This window comes from Lampris incognitus, chromosome 20, assembly GCF_029633865.1.
Source record: "Lampris incognitus isolate fLamInc1 chromosome 20, fLamInc1.hap2, whole genome shotgun sequence".
In the NCBI taxonomy this organism is placed as follows: domain Eukaryota; kingdom Metazoa; phylum Chordata; class Actinopteri; order Lampriformes; family Lampridae; genus Lampris; species Lampris incognitus.
In genome coordinates, this window is record NC_079230.1 from 30,836,634 (window position 1) to 30,849,763 (window position 13,130).

At 44.6% G+C, this 13,130-nt stretch overlaps 2 protein-coding genes across 2 annotated transcripts; one reads left to right on the forward strand and one right to left on the reverse strand.

The window, feature by feature from the left end:
* Nucleotides 1-1,799: 1,799 nt before the first annotated feature.
* zgc:112271 (uncharacterized protein LOC553698 homolog) lies at nucleotides 1,800-5,045 on the reverse strand. The gene is made up of 3 exons (XM_056300514.1): nucleotides 4,847-5,045; nucleotides 4,060-4,157; nucleotides 1,800-3,957 (listed from the first exon to the last, which is right to left on the reverse strand). The coding sequence occupies exons 1-3, from the start codon at nucleotides 4,907-4,909 to the stop codon at nucleotides 3,858-3,860; spliced, it is 261 nt and encodes an 86-aa protein (XP_056156489.1). The 5' UTR covers nucleotides 4,910-5,045; the 3' UTR covers nucleotides 1,800-3,857.
* Nucleotides 5,046-5,457: 412 nt separating this feature from the next.
* slx1b (SLX1 homolog B, structure-specific endonuclease subunit) lies at nucleotides 5,458-12,544 on the forward strand. Its single transcript, XM_056300724.1, has 5 exons — nucleotides 5,458-5,922; nucleotides 6,145-6,196; nucleotides 6,295-6,627; nucleotides 6,748-6,957; nucleotides 11,930-12,544. The coding sequence occupies exons 1-5, from the start codon at nucleotides 5,747-5,749 to the stop codon at nucleotides 11,957-11,959; spliced, it is 801 nt and encodes a 266-aa protein (XP_056156699.1). The 5' UTR covers nucleotides 5,458-5,746; the 3' UTR covers nucleotides 11,960-12,544.
* Nucleotides 12,545-13,130: the final 586 nt, after the last annotated feature.

Sequence of the window (13,130 nt, forward strand, 5' to 3'; positions counted from 1 at the left end):
CACCAGAACGCTCACCACACACCAGCTTGAGGCGGAGAGGGAGGAACCATTGAGCCAATCACACAGGGGGATGGTTAGGGGGCCAGATGGAGAGAGGCAGGCTGGGAGTTTTGCCAGGACACCGGGGACCCCCTACTCTTTGTGATAAGTGCCATGGGATCTTTAATGACCAGAGTGAGTCAGGAACTCGGTTTAACGTCTCACCTGAAGGACGGCGTCTCCTACAGCAGTGCCCCTGTCACTGGGGTATTTGGATTGTTTGTTGTTAGAGGCCAAACGACAAACACTTTGCTCAGCCTCCCTGGGCAAGTCTACTCTAGGGTGGTGGAAAGGAGGCTCCGACCGATTGTTGAACCTCAGATCCAGGAGGAACAATGTGGATTCTGTCCTGGCCACCGTGGAACAATGGACCAACTCTTTACCCTTGTGGAAGTGCTGAGGGGGGCATGGGAGTTTGACCAGCCAGTCTACATGTATTTTGTGGACTCGGAAGAAGGCTTATGACCGTGTACCCCGGGACACTCTGTGGAGGGTACTGTGGGGGTATGGGGTACCGGGGCAGTTGCTACAAGCCTTCTGGTCCTTGTATAACCATAGTGAGAGCTGTGTCCGCATTCTTGGTACAAAGTCAGACATGTTTTCAGTGGGTGTCGGACTCCACCAAGGTTGTCCATTGTCTCCAATTCTGTTTGTGATATTCATGGACAGGATCTCAAGGAGCAGCCAAGGTGAGGAGTGTGTCCGTTTTGGGAACCTCAGCATTGCATCTCTGCTCTTCGCAGATGATGTGGTTTTGTTGGCTTCATCAGAACGTGGCCTCCAGCGCACTGGGGCGGTTTGCAGCTGAGTGTGAAATGGCCGGGATGAGAGTCAGCACCTCCTAGTCTGAGGCCATGGTTCTCTACTGGAAAATGGTGGATTGCTCCCTACCGGTTGGGGATGAGTTGTTGTCTCGAGTGAAGGAGTTCAAATATCTCGGGGTCTTGTTCATGAGTGAGGGTAGGATGGAGCAGATTGACAGGCAGATTGGTGCAGCATCAGCAGTAATGCAGATGTTGTACTGGACCGTTGTGGTGAAGAAGGAGCTGAGCCGGAAGGCAAAGCTCTCAATTTACCAGTCAGTCTTCGTTCCAACCCTCACCTATGGTCATGAGCTTTGGGTAGTGACCGAAAGGGTGAGATCGTGGATACAAGCGGCTGAAATGAGTTTCCTCCGTAGGGTGTCTGGGCTCAGCCTTAGAGATAGGGTGAGGAGCTCAGACATCTGGAGGGAGCTTGGAGTAGAGCCGCTGCTCCTTCACGTCGAAAGGAGGCAGTTGAGGTGGTTCGAGCATCTGATTAGGATGCCTCCTGGGCGCCTTCCTTTGGAGGTTTACCAGGCACAGCCAACTGGGAGGAGACCCCGGGGTAGACCCGGAACTCGCTGGATTTAATAAATCATTATTCAATTTAGCTAATGTTTCATACATTCACCTGTCTTGTAATATCTTATTATCTTAAATGCTCTTAAATTGTTTTTGAGGTTGTATTTTTTTCTGCTTGTGATTGTTTTGAGTTGTTTGTTTCTAATGTTAGGTGCTGTGAGCTGCATTTCATGTATGAAAGTTGCTATATAAATAAAGTTTACAACATTATTACTCATATATTATTATGTAATATATATTATATATAATGCATAGTATATACTATATACTACTGTATATATTATTATAATTATAATAAGATGGATATAGAACACATATTATATTATATAGATATTATATATACTATCAAATCACACGCACACACAGATATATTTATATAGTATATGTATATTACTCATCATTATTATCAAAAAAAAAGATCGATCCAATTTGTCAATTATAAATCGATGATTGGGTTTTGGCTTGTTCATACAAACAGATTACATACAGACATTTAACAAGTAGTTGTCAAGACTGTAGCTCTAAAATAAAACAGTCTCATCAGTCACTGACACTTCAGAGGAATATTAATATGACCGGCGCCTTAAGTGATGACTGGGGTGTTGGAGAATAAATCTATACGCTGACAATAATGGCTGCACAGTGTGTGGTGATGTAGGCTCGGTGATCAAAGGGAGCGCCACTAACTTGCCCTCCTGAAAAGCAGCTGGCCTGAAAGTTCTGCAGGCAGGAGGTCCGGGTGAGAGTGCTGTGTTGTTTCCACTCGATGGGAACGCCAGCGCCTCCGTGCACGTCTGCACCAACCGTCCACGCACGCCCAAGAACACACCGTCTGCTCTGCGGACTCACATGTGCATCTATCTGCATGTTTATTGAATTGGTAGCAATGTGCTCAGTGAATTATTCATGTCATTTAAATTCAGTCAGCATCTTTAAAATGGTGCATAATCAAATCTCACACATGCCCCGTCACCCTTTGCCCTTTCTGTTGGGTACCAGCCAAGAAAAAAAAAAGAAGAAAAAAAAACACCACCACATAAATCACACAGCAATCCACATGACAAAATTGGCAGCGCCATGGCGATAAAATGACAGAACCGATTGCTTCTCGACGTCTTGCACGGTTCCGGGAGTTCTTGGGCGATCTCCTCCATCCAGCATCCAACACTGTCGTATGACGACTCTTGACCTGAGCTAACGTCTAAAGTCTTCATGAAGTGGGCGCCGTGGCTTCGGGGACTGGTTTTGCACAGGAAACAGCAGGCTGTGATCTCAGAGTAGTGTGAATACATTCTGAGATGTACTGTGAGCACTGCAGGAGCGGAGTCTTTACATAACACACGGCTATAAAGCACAGAATCTCTACATGGAAATACATGAAGCAGGTTCCTCTACACACTTCAAGAATATACCCTCAGTTTCTACAGGGATGCACCGATATAACCTTTTTCAGCGCTGATACCGAGATCAAGTACGAATCTTAGTATTGATCGATACCGAGTACCAATCCGACCCGTTACTTTTGCTGAACTGTGCAGACACAGACCGTGAGTTTGGAATCAATGGGAAAAATAAAAGAGACGGAAGCATTTTTTTTTCCTATCATCTAAGAAACACGGGCTTCCATGTCCCAAAACATACTAAATCCCACCACTTTGCTTTTATCCGACATGTTACGCGTGGCTTTTCTATTACACGTCTTGGGGAAAATCTCACGATACCAATACTACATTTTAGCCTGGTATCAGCCCGATACCCAACACCAGTATCGGTGCATCCCTGCAGTGGAAGATCAGGAGCATTTTAAATGTGTCCTCGTTTGTAATACCCATCATACTTGCTGCGGGCGCCATCATGTGGTGCTATAAAAACCACTACGTATAAAACGTCACTAAAATCACTGTAGTTTGTCTGACAATTACATAAACACTTTTAAGACATCGTGAAGACATTGGGCTTATTCAAATTATGACGTTGAGCTACTGCCACAGATGCCTCGGCTATAACAGGTGACCTAATGGCTCACAGCCCAGCTCGCTGCACACTACATACATGTCACGAAGAACAACCCAGCACTGAACAGACAGCTTCCAAATGAAGGCAATATGGGTTAGGACACACTTACAATGATCTTAGCCCACTTCAGGTAACCTCGAGTACTAAACATGAATATAGACAGAGGCATACATGTATATCTTCAAGACCAGCAGAATAAAGAAGCTTTTGAGTTTCCCCTAATCTGCACGAGTTTTATTGCCAACATTTCCTGTCACATGTATTCCCATATTGCTGATATATATATAGAAAATGAAAGAAAGCGCCAGCTTACTTTCTTTCAGAATAAGCTATCAGCTGAGGAGTGTGATGCATTTGTCAACGCCTCTTCATGTCATTGCAGATTGACGTGCGTTTCTTGCAGCCCGTGTCAGATTGTCACTGTGGTTTGAGTTTCTCCCACTGCTCCGGTGTGAGGGTCTTCATTTCGAAGGCGTGGATCTCTTTCAGCTCTTCAGCTAAGCAGCTGTTCACCATCCTGACGAGGCAGAGAAAAAGGTTCGGTTCGGAAGGATTTTTCAGTCTGAATACAAACCCACAATGCGAAATTCACCTGCGAGATTCCCCACACACTACGTACCTGTGTCTCTGTAAAAGAGGCTTGCCCTCAAACTGGGACGACACGACCAACACTTTGAAACTTGCCGCACATCTGTTGGGTGAGGTATCTTCGACGTCCTGTTAAGGGAAAGTTTAAATGTTGGTACAGTCCGGTGCCAGGTGACATGACCTTTCTCAGAGCACAACACTGAGGAGACCAAGGTTACCTCACGGTGGTACTTTATTAAAGCATCAGGGTGGTAACACGTTTTGCAGCAGTATGTCTTTTCCTCCCAGCACTGAGTATAGCAGCAAATTAATTCAGTTTCATTTGAAACAGTCTGCTTTCCAGTCAAGAAAACCATTACTTCCATCACACCCAGTAATTCCAGACCGGAGATGATGACATTACATCCCACCCTATCTTTGGTTGATTTTGTCACCTCAGTTGACCGATGGACATTTAAAGCCACTTAAATGAAAGAATGCCAGAAAAGTTCACATTTATGAGCTCTTAAATCCTGACAAGCAAAAGGGATGCCATCAGCCCTGGGCATGCAGGCTATTTGGTCAGCTTTTTCATTCAAACAAGAATAAAGGGGAGTAATTTGAAATATGCCGATTTCTGCAGAGAGGATGTGATTGGTTAATATAAGCAGTTTTTTTTATATAACAGGGCCCCACGTTGCTAAGTTACATCTCCTCTTCTGTTAAAGTCTAACGTTTATGTCTGGTGTTGTATACTGTCGTTACCTCACTGCAGCTCACGACAGCCTGTCTGCACTGGGGAAGCATGCGCTTCCAGCAGCAGCTAGCTAGCAACGTACCACATGGCTCGCTTCAAGCTCCTCGGTGAGCTTCTCGCGGATGTGCTGCGCCGTCACGGCCATGCTAACTTGGACAGGGGAGCTCTTTGTTTCAAGCAAATCGGTCGTTCATGCAGACCGGGACGACTTTCGGTTCCGCTGCCAATAAAACACACACATATATATATATATAGTCCTGCGCAAGAGGGGACGGGTTCCGTTAACCAGGAGGGAATACGTCCAATCGTAAAACAGCACCCGCAAGTCTGGCCAATCTGAGAAGAGGAGGGCCGAACCTTTTTTTTGAAGTGGCCAATCACCAGAGGCGTTTGGGGGTCCTGACGACAAGGCGAACCCAACGATTTTTGCCTGAATAATAAAGATAAAGAGAAACTGTGCAATATGAGTTTATTCTCTTTGACATTATGAAATCACATTTCACGTAGTTACTGACGGTTTATTTTAACCATTATATTTAATTTGAGCATAGTTTCATGTTTGTTTGTCGTGAGATTGCCTCGGGCAGAGCGGCGGACAGGCCGCGCTGTTCCGCGTGACGGCGGCTAGCCGTTCACAGCTGTTAGCTTCGCCCCTGCGCTTTGTCAGCTGTGTGTGTGTGTGTGTGTGTGTGTGTGTGAACGTTTCAAACCGGCGTGTGAAGGGTCCATATACTTCCGTAACATTAGAGTAATTAAATTGTAATTATGTGTACATTTTAATTGTTTCTTAGGTTAACTTTAGTCTAACTTTTGCTAGCTTTCTCCAGCGGAGCTGTCTGTTTTGGGTTTGCCTAACGTACCTGTACGTGTTGGGTCAGCTGATGTGTGGCTATGAAAGGGACGTTATTAAGCGACATAAAGGGTATCTATCGGTTGTTAATGAGGAATTAATCTCTCGTTAGGTTGACGGTTCCTTTAATGCATGATGGTAGTTGAGGTGGAGGGCTTTTTTGGCGTGTACATGTTGTACTGCACCAATCCTAAGTTTAAAGGTCGCGTCTACGTTGGGTTTACTGTCAACCCCGAGCGGCGGATAGTGCAACACAACGCCGGCCTGCGGAGAGGGGGCGCCAAGAGGACGAGTGGAAGAGGACCATGGTATTTTATCAGCTTTGACACTCTGCAACGTATATTACCCAATTTTCAAGATGCTTTATTTGTTACGTCTCATTATCCAAGTACAAGAGAGTGACATTCTTGTGTTTTGGCTTCTCAACACTGCAGCAACAACAATAATAAATAACAACAAAACAGAACAAAAAAAGCAGCAATAGATGCTTTTTGGAGGTGACCTATATGTTCATTTTTTTTTGCACACAGGGAGATGGTGCTGATCATCCATGGCTTCCCTTCAGATATTGCTGCCTTGAGGGTAAGTAAGATCCACAGCCGATACTGGAGTGTTATTGCAGGCTCAGCATAATTATCCCCCAGTCCCCCATCAGTGTTTGATTTTATTTGTCATGTCAGTTTGAATGGGCGTGGCAGCACCCTCACTCCTCCAGGCGCCTGTCTCACGTTTCTCTGCGCTCCAGAAAGGAGTCCAGCCTTCAGTTCCACTGGCGCGTTGTGTCAAATATGCTCCGTGTGCCACCGTGGAGCCGCCTGCCACTTACTGCTCGCTGGCTCAAACAACAGTATAGGATGGACTTTGAACCCACTTTGCAGCCACCGCTGCACATCCCAATAGCTTTTGGAAGCGTCAGAGCAAAGAAGCAACTGCAGCCACAGCCTCCGTCTATGGAGGAAGAAGGGCGAGAAATGGGATTGGAGAGGTGTTCGCTCTGTCAAGGGCCTGTCAAGGTAGTCAAATGTCTTCGACGTCACTCTGTAACTTAGGTTGAAAACACCTGACATTGATATTAACTTCTTTAGAAGTGAAGATGCTTGGCTTGTATACTACTAAAGATCGTTTCTTTACAGCCTGTGGAAAAGCTGACATGCTTCCACTCATCCTGTCGCATGACCAGTCATCTGATATGCTTAGCCAAGCACTTTCTCAAGGCTGAGCCCTCCTACCTCCTTCCTGTTGAGGGGGAATGTCCAGTCTGTCATCAGTCTTTGCTGTGGGGGAGCCTGATCCGTCATAAAAATGGTTGCTTTGAAGAAGAGATCGCAAGCTCGTCCTCCCAAGTGAGTGTGTGTGAGTGTGTGTATGTACTGTGTGTTTGGGGCGGTTGTATGTATCATGGTGGTATAGGGATGTTTCTAAAGTAGTCAAAAGGTAAAGGCAGTTTATGTTCATTTGACTTTTAGATATTCATCTCATCCAAAACATTACTTTGCATAAATTTCAGGCCCCCAAAAACATATTGTAACACAGCAGAATTTGCACAAAGGCATGAGGGTGGACACATTTTATAGCCATTGTCCATTAAACAAGACAAGTTCTGAGTGCTGAAGTTAAGGGATGCATTTGTTGCCAGGTGTATGTTATGCGATTTCTTTACAAAAGAAATAACTTTATACAAAAAAGCACATGAAACCAACATGCCCCCTAGTTGTACCTCACACTCATTCCCTTAAAGAGTTTATATGAGGCCTAGTAGCAGTAATGGAACCAAGTCACAAGTAAGTCTCAAGTCTTAGCATTAGAGTCTCAAGTCAAAACATGTCAAAATATAGTCCCAAAAAACAGTTCCATATAAAGTCTCAAGTCAAAACTGACAAATCCCAAGTCGCAAGTCCTAAACGTCCTCAACTTTTGAGTTTCAAGTCCTATACAAGTCATTATGCGGTCTTCATCAAATATAATGCCAAGTCATCATTTTAACAACAGAGTAACAGTTGATATACTAAATTCACATGAGTCATGAATGCGTTTTTAAAATTTGTATTTATGACGGATTGATTCAAAGTGCTGGAGCCTGTCAGCGGTTTGGATAATGAATGGATGGATGGATGGATGATTCGAAGTGGATCTGCAATTATGGAAATGAAGAGTTGATTGGATGCACACTTTCTGAAAGCATTTTATCTCTGGGCTTGGAGAGGATATCAAGTCTTCCAAGTCAGAAGGCTCAGGTCCAGGCAAAGTCATGAGTCATTAATGTTCAAGTCAAGTCGAGTTGCAAGTCTTTTTCAGTCCAAAGTCATCAAATTTGTGACTTGACCAAAAAATTGACAAATATTCTTCATAATCTAATATGTTATAAAATACAATTACATATTTTTCAAATGTGTCAAAATAAACTACATAATATCGGTGTCCAAAATGTGTTTTAATTAAAGTACACATTTTGTATTTGAAATGCTAAAAAAAAGAACAATTCTTAGTGTCTGGAGTGCTAGAATTTCTTCAAAGACCACTTCTGCACAGAAAGGTACTGAGTGTTTTTAACAAGGTAAGGTAAGGTAAGATAAGATAAGGGTTTTAAGAAGGTACTTAAGAAGGTACTTGAGGTGTTCCTAAAAAATGTAGGCTGACATTCTTTTAGCCAACAATCTGCAGGGCTGTTATCACCTGTCAGGTGAGTGTGGCAGGGTTTGACAATGAGACGGTAAATGACGTAGTTAAAGACAGCACTGAAGAGCACTCGTGCTTGTTTTTCAGTCAGCCGTTCAACAGGCTGCCTTCGGCCTCGTCGGGCAGGCTGAGGAAAGCCCACATCACAGCACTGACTCATGCCATCGTGTGTGGTTCTGCTAACCATCCCCCCCATTCTCCCCAATTGTACCTGGCCAATCACCCCCTCTGCTGACCCGGGGAGGGCTGCAGACTACCACATGCCTCCTCCCATACATGTGGAGTCACCAGCCGCTTCTTTCCCCCTGACAGTGAGGAGTTTAACCAGGGGGATATAGGGCGTGGGAGGATCACGCTATTCCCCCCAGTTGCCCCTCCCCCCTGATCAGGTGCCCCGACCGACCAGAGGAGGCACCAGTGCAGCAACTAGGACACATACCCAGATCCGGCTTCCCACCTGCAGATGCGGCCAATTGTGTCTGTAGGGATGCCCGACCAATCCGGAGGTAACACGGGGATTCGAACCGGGATCCCCGTGTTGGTAGGCAACAGAATAGACAGCTACACTACCCGGGTGCCCCCTGTTAACTGTCTTTGTATCGTTCTCATTACCCTGACTCAGATTTATAGACTATAGGTTGAAAAAAAGATCTTTGACCTGAAGTCTGATCTCTGCCAAAAAGTATTTTTTGAGTATTTTCAAATACAAAATACTGCTCCTACAAGCAACATCTGAAAATTACATTCTATTTTTTTCCAGACTGATCAAATACAAACGATACAGTACTCAAACGGTACAAATTCAAATGTGTATTTCAAATACCTTTAATTAAAATACCGACAATCTCTTCATTTGAGTCTGACTCAAGTCCAGGCCATGTGACTCGAGTCTGACCCAAGTCCAAGTCATGTGACTCGAGTCTGACTCAAGTCCAAGTCATGTGACTTGAGTCTACTCCCCTGCCTACTAGCCTATCTAGTATTTATGGTTCATCAGCTACAGGAAGCTGCTTCCTTTCAGTCTAGCTTCAAATATGCAATCGCACAAGTTCTGCTTTGCGTGACGGTAGTCTTCAGCGGCCCGTGTGCTGCAAAGGAAACCTGTTCATTCGGCTACCTAAGTTGCCCATGCAGGGTGCAGATAAGCACCACCTGTAAAGCTCAACCTCCATCCTTTAAATCCCCTTAACTACAGGCCCATCTTCAAATGGTCATTTTTTATCAGTTATGTTTTACCAAAAAAAAAAACCAAAACCAATTGTATAGTTATTTATTGATTTTTTTTTAATCATTTTATTACTTTTAAAGCTTGTCTAGATCCAGCCCATGGACACACAATGAGTCTTTTAACTCTCCATGAATTTGAATGTACTCTTGCTGGCCCCTAAATTCAACAGCATACTTCAAGTGGAGCTCAGACCATCAAAATCTGTATCAATTTTTCACTCTAGATTGGCCTTTTTGTAAGCCTTTTATCTCTACTCCTACTACAACTGCAACTACAACTACTACTACAACTACAACTACCACTACTACTACTACTACTACTACTACTTTTGGCTGCTCCCGTTAGGGGGCGCCACAGTGGATCATCCGTTTCCATCTCTTCCTGTCCTCTGCGTCTTCCTCTGTCACACCAGCCACCTGCATGTCCTCCCTCACCACATCCATAAACCTCCTCTTTGGCCTTCCTCTTCTCCTCTTCCCTGGCAGCTCCATATTCAGCATCCTTCTCCCAGTATACCCAGCATCTCTCCTCCACACATGTCCAGACCATCTCAATCTTGCCTCTCTTGCTTTGTCTCCAAACCGTCCAACCTGAGCTGTCCCTCTAATATACTCGTTCCTAATCCTGTCCTTCTTCATCACTCCCAGTGAAAATCTTATCATCTTCATCTCTGCCACCTCCACCTCCACCTCCTGTCTCTTCATCAGTGCCACTGTCTCCAAACCATACAACATAGCTGGTCTCACTACCATCTTGTAAACCTTCCTTTAACTCTTGCTGGTACCCTTCTGTCACACATTACTCCTGACACTCTTCTCCACCCACTCCACCCTGCCTGCACTCTCTTCTTCACCTCTCTTCTGGACTCCCCGTTACTTTGTAAGCCTTTTATCATTTCTTTATTATATTCTTTTTTATTATGACCTTCACATCTTTACTTCGGTGGCACGGTGGTGCAGTGGTTAGTGCGGTCGCCTCACAGCAAGAAGGTCCTGGTTTTGAGCCCTGAGGTAGTCCAACCTTGGGGGTCATCCCAGGTCGTCCTCTGTGTGGAGTTTGCATGTTCTCCCCGTGTCTGCATGGGTTTCCTCCAGGGCTCCGGTTTCTTCCCACAGTCCAAAGACATGCAGGTCAGGTGAATCGGCCATACTGAATTGTCCCTAGGTGTGAATGTGTGTGTGTGGGGGGGCTGTGATGGCCTGATGGCCTGTCCAGGGTGTCTTCCTGCCTGCTGCCCAATGACTGCTGGGATAAGCTCCAGCATCCCCGCGACCCTGAGAGCAGGATAAGCAGCTTGGATAACAGATGGATGGATGGATGGATGGATGGATGGACATCTTTACTTCACTGTCCTTATTCTACTCATCAGTGTGGCTGTTGCTCTGCTGTTGTTCTGTCCGTGCTTTTACTCTTTGTATTGTATGAAGGACTTTGTAGAGATTTGTTTTGCACAGTGGTGTACAAGTGGTTTATCATCATCATTATTATCATAATTATCCTACCACCACAAAGAACAGTCATTTGTAAATACAGCTAACGTTATTTTGGTGTATAACAATTCCTGGATTTCTGACATTTAGCCGACTAAATGTCCTCCGTTCTGTCTCCAGCATCAGCTGCAGCATCAACTCGGTGTCCTAGCAGCCTGCACCGGTTCATCAGTCTGATGTCTAGTCTTGTGCCATTGTATGTTGTTTGCTGTTGTGTTCAGTGGCTGGATAAGGACTTAAAAACAGAAGATGGACAAAAGGAATAAATAATAGGATGATCCTATAACGTGTTTGTTAAAAACGATCCAGAATCTTCTGACTGTGGTAATAACACGAAGAGCCAAGCATGGTGAGACGTGTGTGTTGCACTGGTCACCAACTTACAAAATGTAAATTCTGTATAAATACATATGAATAGTACATAAATATAGATAAATTCAATGTAAATAAAACATTCAGTGGTGTTTGATGTTTTAACATCGTGCATCATTTGGCTCTTATTGAGCGGAGCCAAACGAGCCGGCTCAGTAAGAGGAGCTGGGACTCCATCACTGAAGCTCAGCGGTCTCCTAGCAAACCTGCTAGCAGCGGTGGGGTAGTTAGAAATGCTTCCTGTGACGTGGCACGAAATTCGCTTGTTCATTTTTCAGGCAAGCGGTCAAACCTGCGCGAGGAAATGGGAGCGAGATGTTGCTTCGTGGTGGGTTAAAAGGCGGTCAGAAGGTTTGCCTTTCCTCAGCGTCGTCTGAGGGGCGCCTGAGCACCGGTACAATACAAAACATTTACAGTTGTGCTTTGGTGTTCTTTTGGAGGTTGTTCTCGCCAATGAAACATGGCGGCACATACTCCGCAAAAATGTAAGTGTCAAGTTGGGTTGTTGGGCTTTACTCAGGATGTTTTCTTTATGTTCATCTTCCACAGGACCACTGGGCAGATGAGCTGCAGATCTAAGTGGAGCTTGTGAACTTCGTATCCTCCTGAATCAACTGCAGTGCAAGATGAGGCTACTACCACTACTACTACTACTACTACTACTACTACTACTACTACTACATTTGGCTGCTCCCGTTAGGGGGCGCCACAGTGGATCATCCGTTTCCATCTCTTCCTGTCCTCTGCATCTTCCTCTGCCGGTGTCCCACCCTTATAAACAATACAGGATCACCTGACTGCCGGTGTCCCACCCTTATAAACAATACAGGGTCACCTGACTGCCGGTATCCCACCATTATAAACAATACAGTTTCATGTGCAAATATGGCTGTGACCATTGACCATGTGTACTGTTCACAGAGGGTTGGGGAATAGTTGTAATCACAGCATTGTAGGATGGCGACACGTACTCGTAGCCTAAGGGTCAGTGAGTGACCAGAACACTGTCAGTTACTGTCAGTTGCTTTTCTATGTTTCTGCCAGATCTATGTCTTCCTTTTTCCTTTTTTTTGTTCTTTTGTTTACTCTGTTGACCTGTTTTGCTTTGGCAACATTGTAATTAATGCAGTCATGCCAATAAAGCATCACTGAATTGAACTCTTAGCCCCCCCCCCCGTTCAGGCATGTTCACGCTCATATTTGCATATGAAATAGGCCGTTGGTTTCCATCGTTAGGAGCTGTATTGTACTGTATTGTTTGTAAGGGTGGGACACCTACAGTCAGCTGAGACTCACCAGGTTACCAGGTCAGTACACGTTGTGTCCACATGAACTGATTCACCGTTCTGTTTTCTTACCTGCATTGTTGAGCATGCATCAAGGCATGCATACATGTGGTTCTCCATGACATGGTGTGACACCACCGTTAGGATTTGTTGAGATTAAGATATTCTCAGAATTGTTTTGCATATTTTAACTTATTATGTGTATGTATGTTTGATGTTGCAAGGGGTTAAAACACCATGTATTATACAAACCCCAATTCCAATGAAGTTGGGACGCTGTGTAAGATGTAAATAAAAACAGAATACAATGATTTGCAAATCCTTCCCCACCTATATTCAGCTGAATACACTACAAAGACAAGATATTTAATGTTCAAACTGATAAACTTTGTTTTTTTACAAATATTCCCTCATTTTGAATTTGATGCCTGCAACACGTTCCAGAGAAGCTGGGACAGGGGCAT